This window comes from Eutrigla gurnardus (genome assembly GCF_963514095.1).
Source record: "Eutrigla gurnardus genome assembly, chromosome: 19".
NCBI classification, from domain to species: domain Eukaryota; kingdom Metazoa; phylum Chordata; class Actinopteri; order Perciformes; family Triglidae; genus Eutrigla; species Eutrigla gurnardus.
The window spans coordinates 10,730,571-10,750,019 of record NC_139930.1 but is presented as its reverse complement, the minus strand read 5'-3'; the positions used below and the strand labels follow the sequence as shown (position 1 = coordinate 10,750,019).

The window sequence follows — 19,449 nt, the reverse complement described above, 5'->3', positions numbered from 1 at the left end:
GCACATCATGGCTCACTGTCATACTGTCACGGCTTACTGTGACACTTCAATAGAATAGAGCGATTATTAATGTTGTTAGCAACACCTGTGCTTTTCCCACTATAACCATCAAGTCAAAATGTCTGCAGCGAGAAAGGCCCATCTAAAAATATCACTGCCACTGGAAATAAGTGATCGTCAAAAGTTTTTTTTTTTTTTACTTATGTCAGAATTATATTTTATGTGATACTGGGATTACAGTATACACAGTAATTCTAACATTTAGAGAGGAGATCTCTGCTTGTAGTGTCAATTTTGCACTGAAAGTGACACAAACAGTCAGATTCATATTATGTTTGATTCATGTGCACGTCAGTTTCTATGGCATAGACATGGCGGTGTTCAGCAAACCCCTTCCAATAAAACCGTTTGAGGGGATATGAGGTAGTGGTGGAGCCAAAGCCAGCCATGACCAATCTGGTACCCGGAGCAACGTTTTAACTAGTGGCCGTTGACTCCCAGCCAATTCCACCACCAACCATTGTGTTCACACAATGCATAGAAACGGCTTAGATTCCCGTTGTAAAAAGACGTCTGATTGAATAGAAGTCAATGAGAAAATGATACTACTTCTCACTTTATTACTTCAGTGAACATTGACAAACATGAGTTTATGGTCTCGATCACTTAATTTCTTATATACATTCTATGTTTGTAGGTTATACCCCAAACCAGGGATGTCACTAGGATATATAGACAGGGGGGGCTTAGCCCCCAGGAGAAGCATACACAATAGTTGTGCTTCCATCGTTTTAGTACTGTATTAGAACTACACAACAACCAGTGAAGACGTCAAGCTAGTAACACGTTAAAAGCAACAGACATTGTCTTCTTCCATTGTCTTCTGTTAAACAAGAGTTACTGTAATGTTAACTTTTAGACACATTAAAGCTGCATGCTTAGAACAGGCCCTGATTACGTAAATGTGTCTTAAAGTGATACCATAGCTAATTCCCCTCTCCATTACATAAGCTGCAGGTCTAAATAATGCCATTTAATTACACCCAATTACTGTCGTGTAGATTGGTTCAATCAGAGTGTGATTTTGCTCAGTAATTGTTCTGTCATTAAGTATAGAGTAGAATAAACCAAGACTGATTTTAAAGGTCACAGTGAAATCTGACAACATAAAAATGAACTTTACCCAAATAACTGTATTTTGTATGCATTTTGTATTCCAGCAAAATGAAGATACAGTGACTGTGGTGCTATAATCCTAAAACTCTATGTATAACCTTTCATCTGTATGAAATTATTCAGAAAATAAAGAAAAATAGATTAAAAAAATTGACAACAACAAGCCAAATTACTTGGGGGTTCGGGAACTATTTAGGGTAGCTCAAGCCCCGCTAAAATAGGCCTGGCAACATCACTGCTGAATAGTCTTTCCAACTTTCTTTCATGAATTTAAATCGAGAGTGACATTAACATTCTGCCTATTTAATAGGCTACAAAGAATAGTATTCATAAAAAAGTGTGATGGATGGGGTCCATAGCACTCGCCTAGGGCCGACTCTGGGTGGGGCCGTGAGCAGGAGAGCTGGGGGAGAACGCGGAGGCGGATGGAGCGAGAGGACTGAGAAGACGGGAGAGACCGAAATACAGAAGGCGGTGGGATGTGCGAGGAGAGGCGAGGCAGAGGAATGTGAAAACTGCGAAACATGAGAAAGTGAAGGGCTGACGTGACGAGAACAGGGACCGGGAGAGGAGGATGAAGCTGTGAAAGCACAGCCGGGAGTATTTGCTAGGTTAACAGGATGAGGCAGAGCACTTAAAAAAGTATTAACATCCATAAAGTTGAGATGTTACCAAATACGTTTTTAGAATGCAAGCAGAGATGGAGAGGACGGCCAATTAAAACACACAAGGTGGTGGAGGTTGTTCTCACCAATAACAGACTATATTGGTGAGACTGTGCTGCAGAACAAAAGCATGTAGGAGGTGAGTTATCAGCCGCATTGTGTGTGTGTGTGTGTGTGTGTGTGTGTGTGTGTGTGTATGTTAATAGGGAACTTCAGCCTCAGTAGATTTAGAGCAATAGTTAATTTTTATATGCCACAGTCATAAAGCTGCATTGTGGCGATGAAAGCCCTTCTGACACACATACAAGAATACAGCCGTGTGCATAAAGGGAACTCTTCCAGCGATCGCTGCCTGAGCAGCTTCCTACTCCACCTGCTAACAGCTAAGTAAGTGTTACGCTTTAAAAGCGTCGCCACTCGTCCGCACTCTTGACAGCAAGAACTAATATGCCAGGAAGTGCATCAATGCATAAGCTGCGGCGCCGTAGCTCTGTTTTTAACCAAGCTGGCGTTGACTGTAGTAGATATGCAACCTAAACACCAGACTGCTTTTCCACGCTCGTCACCCCGCGCCGTCTCAGCACACTTAAACAACAAAAAGATTAACAGGAGCATCGATATGTGACACGGACAGGCAGGTCATCAGTCTGCAAAAACAGATCTATCCTTTGTTCATATGCACACATGGTGATGGTGGTAGTGGTGGTGGTGGGACGCGACTTCAAACACCAGTAAAGATCTGGAGCCGTATTCATAAAGCCTCCCAGTACAAAGAGTTGCTCCAAGTGACGAAATTCTCAGAAAACCCTTAGAAATTATGCTATTAATAAGAAATCCCCCTTGCAGTTAAGACATGATCCCGGCGAAGATAAAAAAAAAGTTATTCACAAACCCTTAAGAGACTTCTAATCAAAGAGCCTGATGAAAGCCAAGCCATTTCCCCAATTATCATCATGATGGATAAACGCAAGCAAATCACACCTACCACAATATAACACTATCGATCAGCTTTTTACTAACTATCAGCATGAGGATAAATACGAGACATGTAGTTCCACGTTTCTCACAGGTTGTAGGTTACTTTTAAAGTAGAACTGAGGCTTGGAAGATATTCAACAGATGTTCATTACGTAACATGGTATTCAACCAATCAACCTCTTTAGAACAGAACAGTCAACCCCTCCCCCTCCTCGCTTAGGTAAAAGTTTGCTCAGAGTTGCTCTGAGAAGTTTCCTAAATCACCCCGAAGCTGGAGTTTTTTGCTGGACTTTTTTTAAAAGTTAAAGTTAGGAGCTCTCTGACAGAATCCTTTGAATGTTTGTGAACATGGCCCCTGGTCACGCCAGCATTTAAACTTTCTGTGTACTTTCGCCTCTCCAATAAATCCACATTGGATCGACTTGCGTAATAAATCCTGAAAGGAAATGCAACGGGGGATTAAATGACACTTTACAGCTGTGTTAGAAAATCAGCTCGAGGAGCTATTGTGACAAGTGCTGGCAAAGTTTCCAGCTGGCTGGCGTGCTAGCGGTTAGCTGGCCAGCGACGGTGATAGCAAGCGTTCCCTACAACACCACGGATGCCGTGGTGACCATACGGGACACTCCTGTTTTAGAGTAATAATTTAGTAAAAATTAGTAATAATTTAGATTATTATTATCACACTCTAATACTATTAATACTACTACTACTAATAATAATAATAATAATAGAGACAGTGCACATTAATGAACATCGAAAATATCTCTGTAAACATGCTGGATTATAGCAAAGCTGCTAATTTGCATATGAGTCCCTAATAAAAATTTTAAAAAGTACAAATAGAAGAGACAGGAAATAAAAGAAGAGACAACACACACACACACACACACACACACACAACACTATACATTAAATAATCAGGTATGTCAGTAATGTTCTGGTCGACCAGCGACCACCACGGCATGTTTGCATTTCCCACGCCACACGTGCATTCTGATTCCACGCACACCTACAGCCGCATGTTCCCATCAGGCTTCCGTGTCGGTGACTTACCATGACGGAGATGTGCAGCAGGTGCATGTGTTCGTGCAGGGCGGGCGCAGCCTCCCGGGCCGTGGGCTGCGTGGTCTGGGCCTGGAGCTCCGACTCCGTCATGGACACGTGGAAGAAAAGTGTCCCGTTTTCCAACCACTGCTGCTTCCAGTGGACTTGAGAAATGTCTTCTCCCGTCCCCGACATCTCTGCAGAGAAGAGAGGAAACGGGGACAAACATTAGCAGTATCTTTTACAAACCATTTTGTGTGAAAGCTCATCATAAAGAGAAGGAGAAAAAAAAAAGCATGAATAGCATTTGATGAATGAAGCAAAGTTCAGATGTGACTGTTGTCACAATGTGCATTGGCATCTCCGCGCTGCGCCGCGCTGCGACTAGAAATTGAACTCTTGAATCGCTGGACAGACTTCTCAGGCCCTCATAATTATGCACGTTTGTGCAGGTGTCTCTGGTAGGAATTACTGTCAAGTCGCTGCATTGCTTAGCCGCTTTGATGAAATATTCACGATGGTCACCTTTTCACCCGTGGCATTAAACAGAATCGTCTCTAAATTCAAAATGCTAAGGTGACACTTGTGTTAAAGACAAAATGACTCTCAGATGGGGACGGCTTATCCCCCTATTTGTTTACACCTATTTCTCTTTTTTTTGACAGGAGAGAAACAGACACAAGAAGAATTGATTTATCAAGCTCGATTAAATTTGTGTCCATAGCAGTTGTAGAAATGCTGCCTCACCATGCAGTGCCCTCTGCTTATCTGCATAACTCATCCTACATTTTGCACCAATATAAAACCAGAAGCTCCAGGCCAGAGCTGCCGTGAAATATCACACATCAAAGGGAAGCAGGACATGTTTAAAAGCAAACAGGAGAGTGACATTTTTTATTTATTTTTTTAAATGCAATTTATGGAGCATATAGAAAAAGGAGACGATAAAGAGCGGGGAGGATCGCCGGTTAATCTCGATGTGGATCAAGGCACCAGGAATCTAATGCTATCAAGTGGGAGTAGTAGTTCAGTGAAGGAGTACTGAGAAGCCTCAGGGAGCCTCAGATCGGGAGGCTTGATACAGTATTTGTCATGAGGCTGGGTGACAAGGGCATAGACGTCCGCTGACATCTCCTATCAGCGCCAGGTAGCAAATGACAAATGGGTTTCGGTGCAGCTGGTTATTAACCCGCTGACTCTGGGTCAGAGGACATTGATGGCAGGGGAGGGTTGTGGGCGCGATGCTCCGTAGTGCCATGGACCCCAAGGTGCGAGGGGAGCATGCAGAGCAGACACCCGCCTAGTAAGATGACATAACTCCGGATATAAGTTATATAGACATCTCATGTCAATGCTCCATACGCCACGTTCCAAATCATTATGCAAATTGGATGTAAGTGTCATAACCATTTTTTTTTGTTTGTTTTTCAATTCAACTCATGGATGATATTGGGACTCAGGACTTGAACCCAATCAAAGGAAAACTACTTCAGAAGGGCGTTCCACATTATTAAGCAGGCCACAGGTTTCAAGCAAAATGGGAAAGAAAAAGGATCTCTCTGTTGCTGAAAAGCACCAAAAACTGCAATGTCTTGGACAAGGTATGAAAACATTAGAGATTTCACGAAAACTTAAGCGTGAACATCGTCCTGTGAAGAGATTTGTGGCTGAAATCGGAGCACAGACAGGTCTGTGCAGAAAAAGGCATAATGAGGAAGGTTTCTACCAGATAAATTCATCGGATTAGGAGAGCAGCTGCTAAAATGCCATTACAAAGTAGCAAACAGGTATTTGAAGCCGCTGGTGCCTCTGGAGTCCCACGAACCTCAAGGTGTAGGATCCTCCAGAAGTTTACAGTTGTGCATAAACCTATTATTCGGCTATCCCTAAACCATGTCCCAACAAAGCTGCGACGTCAGCAAGGAGGTGGCGGAGTCATGTTTTGGGCCATTGAGGGTCCCTGCCGGTGTAAAAATGACCTCGGCAAAGTATGCAGAGTTTCTGACTGACCACTTTCTTCCATGGTACAAAAAGAAGAACCGTGCTTTCTGAAGCAAACTCATCTTCATGTATGACAATGCACCATCTCATGCTGTGTCATTGGCTGCTATGGGCCCTGACCTCAACCCTATTGAGAACCTTCAGAGCATCCTCAAGCAAAAGATCTATGAGCGTGGGAGGCAGTTGACATCAAAACGGCAGCTCTGGGAGGCTATTCAGTCATCCTGCAAAGAAATTCAAGCAGAGACTCTCCAAAAACTCACAAGTTCAATGGATGCAATAATTGTGAAGGTGATATCAAAGAGGGGGTCCTATGTTAACAAGTAACTTGGCCCTTTAAGATGTTTTTGATTGAAATAGCTTTTGATTTCAGTAAATATGATCTCCTAATGCTGCAAATTCAACAAATTACCATTTTCAGTTCAGTTTGCAACCTATATAATATTTTGAAAGTCTGTATTGCATAATCATTTGGAACAGTGCGTTTTGAGTATTTTATTTTAAATTCTGTGATCATTGAGAGGTTTGTTTAATAAAACTATTATTATACTCTAACAGTTGATGACTTGACAATTATACTGACTGTCATTTGCATCGATTATTTAGGGAAATCTGAGAAATATATAATTTGCATAATAATTTGGAAAGCAGTGTATAGCAGATAACATACTTAAAGGGGAATTACACCCAAAAAGGTCCTTCCTACGGTCAAAGACAGCCCAAAAACATGGGTTAAAATGGACAGCTCTCCCCCAAAGTCTAAAAATTAGAGTGCTAGAAGAGTGTCACTAGAGTGAAAAATAACCTGCCCCATGTCCAGTCCATGGTGACATCTTCAGTTTGTTTGTCAGACACAATAACTCTGCACATGTGCAACACAGGATCCAGCAATGTTTTTCTCTTGATGCATTAATAATATGATTAATCCATAATCAAAATGGTTGCCTTATAATTGTCTGACCGTGAATTATTTTAGTATTGATTCTAACACACGCCCTGTCAAAGTACACTTTCAGCATCCTCCTTGTACCGTCATGAGGTGAGGTGTTCTATACTTTTTGCTGACGATGGAATAAGGCAAGATTTTGTCAGGTGTGGAATTCTTAAATGCCATAACTGCTGGCTATTCAGCTCTTTGTGTTTAATCTGTGGGCTGAAGATACACTCCTTGACCTTTGACCTTGAAAGGAGATAAAGCGTTGTCTGCTGGGCCGACCGTGAGACGCCTCCGGCCATCTGTTACTGTTTTAAAGAGAGCTTATCAAGCGCCTGTCAAATCCACCGCAGAACTTCTCTTACATGGCGTACGTGTATGTCAGGTATAGCTTTAAATAACTCAGAATGTGTACGCCGCTGACACTTAGTTTGATCCAAATGAAATATGATTTTCATGAGAACGACTGAAAGGCGAGTCTTGCGGTAAAGCAGGATGGATGGACAGTAATAGAGTTTCTACTGCTCTTACCTACCACGGAACGATTGTTATGTAGATGAGGAAGCTCAGTAAGCATGCTATTTAAAGACAAAAGGGTTGCATGTGTGTGTGTGTGTGTGTGTGTGTGTGCCCTTGTCTTTTGTGCTATGAGGCTTGTCATTGGGCACCTGGCCAGACATTACTGGGGTATAGGTGTACGGCCTCAAGGTCTGCTAGTAATTCATTAAGAGGAACATTATTAATGTGTATATGTGCATGACTGTGTGTGTGTGTGTGTGTGAGACTGACGCCAGTTTGCTCCCAGCAAGGGTGTCAGCAACACAATGTCTCCCAAATGGAGTCCAAGGACGACTCAAAGGAACGGCATAGGGAACATTTCATAGAACCAGGATGAAACTGTCTCCATCAGGAATCACAGATGTCGACACATCATGATGCTTGGATCCTGATGGCTTGTTGGACACACTTGTGCTTTTCATATTGGTTATCAGCATTGTGAACTTAGGAATAGAGGTAAAAATATAAAATGTTGCTGCCACAGTGTGTTTAAAAAACAATTTATCTGAGTCTATAAGGGGCCATACTGGTGGTTTTTAGGGCTAAAACTCCACGATTGCAACAGGAAAAAAAGTATTACATTTGTATTAAAAGTTTTAACTTTAATATCTATACTCTATATGATTAAAACAAACATATTAGGGGTCTATGTATTGAAATAACATGCAAACTGATGCGATACCATGCTGTATCGATTCTTTTCAAACGCGTATGTGCATGGTGGTATGGATGTTCTGGAGATTCTTTATTTAACCAGTCAACAAAAAACGACAGAGAATTAACGCAGAGGACTGATGGTTTAGCTCTTAGCAGAAGCCATATTTTTAATTAATTCATTAATTAAAAGAATACAATAAGAAATAGAAGCGAGGAGTGTAAACAGGATCCACCGAAACCATTTGAGAGCAGACCACAGCAACCTCCCAAAATAAGACCCCCACAATGGCTCGGTGCATGTTGTCATGTTTGAAGAGCTGGACAGCTCCAGGATCTGATATGACCACACAAAGCGTAATTCACCCACCTAGGGACCCACCTAGAATGGTTAACCCAAGGCAGTCCCCATTCCTGAAGAACACATAGATGAGAGTGATTCCTTTCTGACTAGCGGCCCATAACCTGCCTCTTCACAATGTGGAAGCTCAAGGTAAGAGTAAGCACACGGCTTAATACATGAGGAGCCAGACACAAGCTACTGGTGCAGTCACTCGAGACTGTAAGATCAGACAGACCAACTGTCTGATTGCCCATTTCAGTTCAGTTCATTTGCATACCATAAGGAAGTAAACTGAAGAAACGGCTGCATGGAATGAAGGGATGAATTTAAAGGTTTGCTTTTGAAAAATTGGTATGAGTCAGGTAGACCAACGGAAATATGAAGTATGAAGTTATCCATCATGGTGGCACTGAAAAGCAAAGTGAATGCATGAGTTCAAAAAAGGGACAACACTTTACCCTCCTCCTCACAAATGCATGCAGACTATTGTGCACACTGTAAATAGTTCTCATACCGTCTGCTTTGGGTGATTGTGAAAGCTTTCTTTATTTAGGAAGTGAATCGGTGGATTCAAAGTCGTTTTCACAGGGTGACAGAGCAGCAAACTGAAACAAGTCATGCTGATCTGCGTCACACCGCATTACATTTTCATCACTCTTCTCCATTTTCTTTGTGATGAGGTCATTTTGAGACGAGATTCAGTTTTGCGGAAGCTCTCAGCATGCTGCGCTGTTATCCTGCGTTGCTTTGCATCCAGTGATGCAGTTAAAAAAAAAGGGCAGCAGTTTAACCGAAAATAATTTGATTCGACCTGGGGGTTTCTTAGCTGATTATTCGGATCATTGGTGTTTAGGCAGCAGCCCTATCCGTTTCCATTAGTTACTGGAAGAGCTTGTGATATAACCGAGGCAGAGAGGCTGGAAGAACAGATGTGCAAACCTTGGTACTCGTCCCTTTTTTTTCACTTTGCATAAAGTTTGCACAAGTCGGCACAGGGATATTGAACGCTCGGCCCAAATCCTTGGTAAAGCCTTTTTACTCTTAGCTAAGTCCTCTCTGCAAGTACTTATGATACAAGGGGAATATATTGAACATTCAATGTCAGCATAACTCCTAATACAAGAGCCAGTGATCACATAAGTGCTCACTTCACGACTTCCTGTTTTTCTCTTTATCCCCTTTGCTTTTCACTGTCACTCCACTTCATCTTTCCATCATTCGCAAGGTTTGTCTAGAAGAGTTCAATCTTGAGTTTGGACTGCCCCCACACACATTCTTTAAATGTTTCCTTGAGCAAGAGTGATTTTGCGTAGTCCCTCAGAGTTGGACGTTGATGAGATGAGGTTGCCCACCACATTAACTGAGCAAGAACACAGAGGCCCGGAAGCCAGTGCACAGTGGAGACCATCCTTACAAATAAATACAAATGCCTACTGCAGAAACACAAACATTCTAGTTTAACTAATAACACCTGTGTGTCAATTCAGGATTTAATCGGTGAGGTTGAATCAGCAGGAGAGGAGTACCAAACATCTGTTAGTTACTTGCTGGCTTTCACAAATCCAGTCTGCCACCTCCATCAAACCTGAATTGCATTGTTAGCAGCTGCAAATTGCACACTGAAACTAAACATGAGCCACCCCAATTAGCAAAGCATTGATCACGGAGCCAGAAAAAAAACCTGTTCACTAAAGCAACAATTTTACACATCACAACATGCTGAGAAAGTGAGCTCTCTCACCTTAAACCAGGGGAATCAGATGAAAAGGGGAGTGAAATGTACTTGTGTACAATTAATATATTAACCACCCAAACTAGGTCACATTTATTTAATTTCTCCCACATCTAATTGATTATACAAAGCTGATTTGCTCTTTAAAAGTGAAATTCACCCTAAAACCAAATGCACATGTTGCTGTTCCAACATGTCAGTCTTCTTCAAGGGGAAAAACACTGGAGGTGATGTCATCTGGAGACAAATCTTGGAGCAGCTCCACTGATCATGAACAATGAAAAAAAAAACCCATCCGTGGCGATTTTATTAGGATAATGGAATATATTTTTCTGAATCACGGCTGGAACTCATTTGAATAGAATATCTAAAAAAAACCTGCAGAGTTGAAACCCACTTCAGTGTCAATGGACCATCATCGAAAAAACATCCATCCATCTTCAAATGAATCCTCGCTGCTCTGACTGCCAGCGAGGGGGTGCGAGTCTGCATTTGTGGTTGCTCGCCCTCAGAAAAGTATTGAAACAATACATCATCACTCACATTTACAGCTCTATCATGCGTGTTGGTATTGATGGCGGCGCCGCCTCCAGCAGTCTGACACACAGGTTAAAAGCAGGATTGTCTGGGAGTTGACAAACACGAACATGCGTTGCATATATATACGTCCAGGGTCTCCTGCCCGCCCACGCATTGACATGCGTTCCTGAAAGGTTGCCTCTCATCGGTTTAAAAAAAAGGTGATCATAGCCCCGTTGAGTCACTGATTGTGCGAGCCTGACAGCTCCGTGACAGTTTGTCAGCTCGGCAACAAGCCCGTGTCATCAACATTTACTGTGATGAAAGCTGGCACCCTAAAGGCACTTTGCTGCCTGTCATTACATACGTGGCACAATGCGTCCCTCTTCTGCCCGACTACATCCCGCCACCTCATCGCGCAGCCTGCCTATATTATGGACGGCAGATGGATATTCAATAATTCATGAGGGAATGAGGATGGAATCATTGGTTTCAAATGTCGCTGCCCCAAAATTAAAGACAGAAAGGGAGAGGTGAGAGTGTAAGAAAGAGAGACAAGAGAGACAGAGGCAGGACGGGGGAAAGGGGTTTTATCAGTCCGACACTCGTCAAAGGTGTTCAAGAATATTAGCATACCTCCGAGACATTCAGGTTCTGCTTCAAAGAGAAATTTCCCCTGTTTTCACTCCTTAACCTCTCGCCACCGCCGGATGCCGACAGGAAACGTTCATCAGCGGCAAAACAAACAGGTTGAAAAAAACGCCGTTCTGATTAGCAACTAAATGGTCTTTATGTGATAGCCTCACATTCCCAAAATGCTAAGTGTGCCATTACCATTTCAAAACGACCTGGTGGCAGCTATGGAAACTTTAGGTAAATAGATGAGATGGAAAAAAAGGCACGCTCTTTCCAATTTAGCACCCATGTAACTAAAGGCCACCCTAATGTCTCATTACAAACACTAATGAAATAGGTGGCATTCACATAAAGACCAATGGAAATGAGCACAATTAAAAATGCATCAAGGCTTTTTTTTTTTTTCTCTCCCCAGGAAACGTAACAATGTCATCTGCATAGACTTGACACACGGTGGGTTGCTGCACATGGATGGCTGTTTCTGTTGAAGTGATCATTCGAGCCCCCGGTATCACATAACGTGCTTCATGTTGTTTTATCAATAAGTCATACCTGAGTTAATTTGGAAGAAGAGAGAGACCCACATTCAAAAATCCAATTGAATTGTTTTTACTTGCGCATGTTCTCAATGAACACACATGGTAATATATGATCGTCATGAATGTCAATACACTATCGCGGGGGGAAGGGGAAGGGGCATAAAAATAACGTGTACAAGTTGAATGTTAACTGTTTTCAGCTAATGTTCACGTGTTCGTGCAAATTTTATATTTTGGATTTCCGTAAAATAAAATAAAATAAACCAGAAGAGTAGAAAACCACAATATCCATCTTTCTAATTACCTTGGTCTATGATTTTCAATTTAGAACTGGTATAAAATACAAAATGTACCACACACTAAAAACACTGATTTAAAGTATTCAACTTGAAGCCCGTGCACAGTTCACTCTGTTGCATTTTTACCACTTTAAGCCGCATTGCAAACACAGAATAACATCAGCTTATCCACGGTGACGGGCCGCCAATGTCAAGAATTTTTAAAATTCTGATTTTCTCCACACAACATTATTTTTTAAATCCAGTGGCCGTCTGCAAGCTCTGTGAAAAGTAAACTTTGGTACACTTTGGCAAGGTAGGGTTTCACTTTGCTCTTGTTTCTGTGGCGTTTCACTTCTGGTTTTAGAGTCACGAATAAAAGCACTTCATAGGAGTTCTAATGAAAATCTGACATCTTTGGTACTTGGATTTCTGTTGAACCATCAGTTCATTAAATAAAAAAAAAAGCTGTCAGTATGTTTCTCCTCCATCCAGAGTCACGACTGTAAACTGCTGTTTCTATACTTCCTGGCTCAATCGGTGCCGTGGGATCCGATTATGTTGACTCAACACCCGTTTCTGTAGTTGACACGGTTTTCAGCCCACTTCCCCGCTGCTTAGGCCACTTTACAGGAGCTCTCACGCCACCATTGATGGTCTTACTAGCCACCAAATTACAGCAATTCATGAATTCTGACGGACCCTTCTGTAAGTCTCAACAGTGGTCGTTGTTTTGCATTCGTAGTGTGAAGAAAACAGCCATTAATATCAGTGGAGCGGGAGGAACGCTACTGGATTTGAGACCTACTTTTTGTCCTTGGAGCTTCTTAGTGGGCTCTTCTGAAGGATCCCCTGTTAACAAGAGACCCTGCCAGTGCTACTCAGGCCTTATCAAAGATGTCCACACCCAGACTGACTCCTACTGTGCTCAATCACAGCAGCAGCAGCTGTTGGGACTGCGTTCTGACCACCTCCTACCGAAAACCAATCATTTTCTCAAACTCGCCGCCAGCGAGCCTCCCAGCATGAAGGAGAAGGTGACTTCGCAACACACAACCAAGGCGTGACAGTTACAGTATTAGGAAGTCACAGCGGGTGTCGTAAAGGGAGCAGATATGTTATCCTCCAGCAAACATTCGAGGTTTAATTAATACTTCACAAGCCCAGATTCTGTAGCGCAGCGATTGCACAGAAAGGTGGTGCTGTGATGCCGGATGCCACGGGGACTGTGATCAATGCAGATCTGCTCTGATTGCAGCCAAAGAAAAACACAAAATAGCGGTTTAAAATTAGATTCAAGTATCACTATATATTCATGATATGATATGTATTGTATTAACATCCCAGGAGTTAAGTGAAAGTAACAGCCACATAATGCATATTGCTTTTGAGAGCATTTTCACAGACAAAAAAACAAAAAAAAATTATATATATATATAAATTGACACTACAAAGAAATCACAACATAACCATGTAGAAATATTGCTACATCAGCCTCCATATTGTCTAATAACGAAAGACAAGTGCATAGTAAGCAATGCATTATAGAACAGCCTTTGTTTTATGGTGTGACTAACAGACCTCTGGGAACCTGTTGTGACAGTGTAAATAGAATAAACAAATAGCTGCTTGCCTTTGGCCCCATGTGGCACAGTGGGACCTGGATTATCTCTCATTAGCAGTGAATACATATATGTGTGTGTGTGTGTGTGTGTGTGTGTGTGTGTGTGTGTGTGTGTGTGTGTGTGTGTGTGTGTGTGTGTGTGTGTGTGTGTGTGTGTGTGCGCGTGCCTGTGCCCCCATTGTTGCTCAAGGTCATCTCAATTTGAAAATATTTAAATTGATGTTTTAAAAAAAATTGCCCCCTCGCAGATTGCGCAATTAAGTCTAGATATCATTTGGGTTCTCCCCATCAAATAAGGTTCATTAACCCACTACAAAATGGTGTAAATTATGTGTGGATCTATAAACGCTTTGTCCCTTGCGCTCTTCAGGATTAGTGAGGCAGAGTGCCAAAAAAAAAGGGGGGGGGGGAATAAAAAAATAAAAAGCTGGAGCCCTCCTACTCCTAATGTATTTAAAGTGACACATTAACAGGATAAACAGTCCCCTTATCTGCTGAGTGCATAGGCTTCTTCTAAAACACTACAATCCCATTAACAAGACCTATTCTGATTTCACTTGTCTGCCATTGCCAAAGTAAGAGGCCTGGGTGTAATAGTACACACATTAACAATTACTAATCCTTTGTTTTGGCCTTTTCAATTGAGACCTTGGTCAAATATGAAGAGTTGAATCCATTAACAGGGTGATCCTGAACTGCATTACATCATTCATTTGTGTGCAAGGTAATGTCAAAATATAACAAAAAAACAAAAAACAAAGACAAGATGTGGAATGTCACTGGTACTTAAGGAAAATAATTGTTTGTTGCTGTTGTAAAATATTTAGGTCTGTTAAATCTAATCAACCTGCTGTAAATTACTATCTGTGATAAACGATGGTGTCACCTCAATATTTCAATTCAGAGCGGTATTTGGAGGACTACAAGCCTAGCCACGTTACTTTTTTTTTCCAGGTCTGATGCTGTCTGCTTTGACACGTGGAGCACGTGTCTGGAAAGCAATGTGGTGGAATAAGTGTTTCCTGCTGTTAGACTTGGATTATTGGTTGTGGAGAAGTACAGGTTTCTAACCAGAGCGTATTGATCCAGTAACGGGAGGCTAGGTGTGGGGGAAATACTAGGTAAATGGCTAAATGTGTTCAGCTCTAGATAAAGATCAGAGACTGAATAAGTCATGAATAAGGTACCATTTTTTTTTTTTATTTGCATGAAGCTGGAGCTTTGCTTTCCGAGCTGCAGCGTCTTGGTGGATCTCAGTTCCTGCGTGATTTCTGACCCCGCTCGGGTCCCGGTTCCAAGGCCAGAAGTAATGGCCTCCTCCAAACACAGTGGCCTTGCAGCAGCAGACAATAACGGCCTCGTAACAACAGACTGATTTGTTAAGTGTGCCCAGCTGAAAACACACTGGTCAAGGATGAATTTATTGTGGGGAATTCAAGTGGGACTCTCCCATACAGCAACATCCAGTGAGGAGAAAAGGGCAGAAATAGCTTGGTCAAGGATTTTGATACATAATGTGTCATGCCCGTCAGGCATCCTGAAGCCAGATCCCACTTGGTTCAGGGTCCTTTCTGTTGTATTCTAATTCTCTTACTGGACGTCAGCTTCTGCTCATTAACCTCGCTCTGAAATAGCTTGCGGATTAGTAATCAAGTCCTGCTCTGGTAATTACCTACACCATTGAGGATTACGCGGTACAGTTTTGACTCATCTGGCTTTTCTTTCTTTCCTCCTTGTGTGATTCTCAATAGCTTGCTTCTACATTGTTCTCTCTGTCTCTCTCTCTCTCTTCTGGTTGGTTTCTATACGACAGAAGCATCTCAATATGTGTAACCACATCACACACTTTGAGAACTGGGTGACTCCATGCCAGCAGAGACATACCTTCACCTTTCAGCGAAGTCCGCACATGTTGACAAAGTCTCAGCCAGCCATCCCCGGCCTTGGCACGAGCCCACGGTTGCTGCCGTGTCCCTCAGGCTGTTCCTTTGCCCCGTAATGCATTTTGTCATAGTACTGGCAGCGAAAACTTTACACGCCGAATGGAAATCAGTCAGTTCATTTTTTTTTTCTCTACAGGAATTGATCTAGCATGACATGAAGAGGTTGACACCTTGCCAGCTGCTTGCAGGATCCGTCACCTGCCTGGCACAGACCTAGTGGCCACGTACACGGAAGGTCTCAACCAGGAAGTGGATCACGTCTCTCTGCTTTTTGGCTCTGTAGCCTGTGCCGACGTGGTCACTATAGTAGTGCATCCTTTAATTGCAACCGTGTGGAGAAGCATCATTAGTGTGCCAGATAGGGAGACTAAATGATGGAATATATAGACCTACAATAGTAGGGTTGTATCGATATGAGTGGCGTCATATTTTATGATGTCATCACCCTCAAACAATGTGTGGTTAGATAAATGTATTGTATGGTGCTGGTAGACTGCTGCTCGACCACCCCAGTAATACTGTTCGTGCCTCCCTTTGTGTGCAGCAAATGGGAGAGCAGCTTATTGAATGCAATGAAAATGTAGTTTTTGAAAGGCTCAACACCAATATATATGGAATGAAGGAGAATAGTAGAGAATAGATTTGAAAAAAATTGGATTTTGGAAATTATTACATCTACTTTGTGTCAGTTAATTTGGCTTTTGGACTTAATGTTCTGGAGTAACTGGACATGTTTTGATAACATCTCAATCACAAACAATCCTATGAAGCCACTTCTGACATTTAACTCTGCAAATGACATAATAACAATAATTATTATAATATAATGTAGCCTAATCTTTATCAGTTACTGTGCAGAAATACTGGGTTTAAAACACAATGAAAAGGCCGGCGTTGAAATCGATGATTGATTGAGAATTTGAATGTCAACCTTACAAATGAAGTTTTGAATTGCTTTGAATGAGTGGATGCAGCTGACACCATACACTTAGCTGAGCACTTCATCATGGCTAAACGTTAAAAAACAAGATTGAAGGCATCGTTATCGGTTTATTTATTTTGCGCTGAAGCAAGTTATTCTGTTTTTTTCACCAGAACATAATCACCAAACAGAGGGCAAATGTTCTTATAGCTGCAAGACTTAAATACGCCTATTTAAAGGCAAATATATTCCCTGAAAAGTGAGAATGGGCTTTTCTCCAGATTGTTAGAGAAACAGGGTTATTTATATAAACACAGCTATTAACTAAGATTATCTCCCTATTATATGCATGGATGTTCTTGGAGATGTATGCCTTCAGATACAGACATTTTCATTTTTTTGTACTATATGCTTCACTCCGTTCGGTAGCGGATTCATTAAAATGTAAATGTTGGCATCATCACAGTAGATGAACAACTAGATTATTTCTGTTTAGAGCTCGACAGTGGCTACCATCATGCAACCTAAAAAAAATAACTATTTATTGGACCTGAAAAGAGATTACCATTATTCTCTGCACGCAGCACCCAAACCTGAGAATTATTTGCAGCTCAGCCGTTATTGTGCCATTTGTCATTGGTATGTTTCACAATGGAAGAGTCAGTGCTGGCAGTTTTCATTCCATGTCTCCTTGGGCTGCCGGTTGCAGGCCCATATCTCTGCTGGCATCAGTAATCTTGATTCATTTCTAAGTGTCTTCATTAAATGTTTAAAGGTTCCAGGTCCAGCTACTTGTCTGTCACAAGAGACAGCTGCATTTTGAGGCATCTGACTTCTACTTGTCCATTACCGTGTTAACCGTCCAATTTTAATGTGCATATAAAGTACTTGATATTTCTGATGTCAAAATCAGGTTAAACTATATCATGACAACTTAACATGATGAAGTACAAACACATTTGGTCATTTAGTAGACAGAGAGCCAATTAATATCAAGGGGCAATTATTTAGTTTCCTTTGCCGACTTGGAAAAAAAAAACATAATGACATGTTTATGCTCTACAATCAATGGTAAAGTGAAAAGCATTTAATTGAGTCTGAGGGGCTCATTTATAGCAAGCAAAAGGTAAAAGAAAACAAAGAATAATAATAAAAACCAATATGCTTCCAGAAAGACTTAACTGCTGGATTTAACTGGGAACACAACATGTCCAACACTGGCTCCGAGCGTACTCACAATACACTCAACCACTTTCCAAGTCCTTGAAACAACACCAAGTTCCTCCAAGAGGAAAATATATGTGAAGGGAATGATCATCTAAAATGATTTAGAAACAGGATCCGACAATGACCTCTGACCTCCAGCATTTGATCTGCTGTAGGGTCACCAATAAGTGTCAGGAAGAAGAGCTGCTGCTCTCAATTTTAAAAATGCAGTGATGCCGTTTCTGTGTTCTGCTCACATCCCCGTTCACAAGTGTTTTCTAAGCTGTTAAACGTGTTCAACTTCAGCACTGACAGTAATTCATAGCCGAACATTCCTATAGCCATTCAAATGTCTGTCAAACCTCTGTTTTTTTCTGTCCCTCCGTCTCACCTGCCCTTACGCATGAACATCCCTCTTCTTTTGTCAATGTGACTTTATATGGCACGGCAAGAAATGTACAATCCTCCGATAAATTAGCCCCCGTAAAAAATGAGCCTACGCTGATTTTTTTTTAAGAGTTAATTAATTTCCTGCGGGCACGGCTGTGTCTCGTCTGATTAATGATGGTAATGCCACTGGCATGGCGCGCTGGGTGCCCTGTCGCTGGAGATAAATCAGTGGTGCACCGTGAGGCGTCATGCCCCAGCTGTGTCCAGCATGTTCACTTTAACCGGCTCTCTGACCTTCGACACAATAAGGGGCAACTGCGGATGTGCGTGATCATAATTCACGTACTTTGTTCCTCAGGAGACGGTGACAGGAAGTGATAAATGTGTCCGGCGGATTCATTTAACTCATTATGTTGGATATTTTGATGGGATTATTCATTTACTACAAACATTGATCATTATGTGATTGGGAAGAGGAGGACCAGAGCCTAATTAACAGTCTGCAACATATTAATTTCTTGTAGGCTTGTAATTCCATCCTCTGTTACAAAGAAGAAGAAAAAACTAGGATTAGACCACACTAGTATTAGGTCATGTCCTTTGGGTTTTTGTGGAGCCTTAGGGATCAGGTCCTGCACTGTTTCACATAAAAGAGTCAGACCTCACCAGCCCAATATCCCTGGTAATAGCAGCTATGTTGGCTCAGTAGTACATGATTTACACCAAAGGCTAATATTTAGTTAAAATGCAGGGACTAGAACTGTGTTTTAGGCTGCAGATAATCTGATTTGTTTCTCAAATCAGATTGTTAAAACAGACTGTCCACACCGGCGCGAGTGATGGGATTTGTATTTCGAGAAGTCACCAACCCATCTGTATGGGTAAACAGGGTCTTAGGAAAACCCAGGTCCACAAATTGAGCTGCTAAAGGGGCTTCGGGTGCATCCACAAACAAGATCAACAAGATCATCCACTTCACCACAAGTAATGGTGGCGATCAGATGCTTCTTTACTGCACCAGAATAAAGTTATGTTTAGGCAGGTGTTTTTAACAACTTCTACTTTTATACAACCTCAGTGGTGGATGAGGGTATGTGTGAGTTTCTGTGGTAACAATGTAGGTGTTGGTAACTATGTAGCTACGCAGGTGACACTCTCCAACATGGAAGCATGACGAATAGAGATCCATCATTTCAGCCTCCAAACATTGGTGCTGTCAAGTCGTGCTGCAGAACGGAGGCTGGTTTACATTGTGATGCTGTAGCCGCGGAAGGCTTCACTGTGCAGAAACAGATGTGGTACCA

The 19,449-nt window shown here is 41.9% G+C and overlaps 1 protein-coding gene across 1 annotated transcript in view; it reads right to left on the bottom strand.

The window, feature by feature from the left end:
- Positions 1-19,449, bottom strand: part of astn2 (astrotactin 2) — a 232,385-nt gene that overhangs the window by 188,829 nt on the left and 24,107 nt on the right. The window contains exon 2 of the mRNA XM_084036066.1: positions 3,876-4,063. Within this exon, the coding sequence (XP_083892192.1) occupies positions 3,876-4,063 (188 nt within the window). The remainder of the gene's footprint in view (positions 1-3,875; positions 4,064-19,449) is intronic.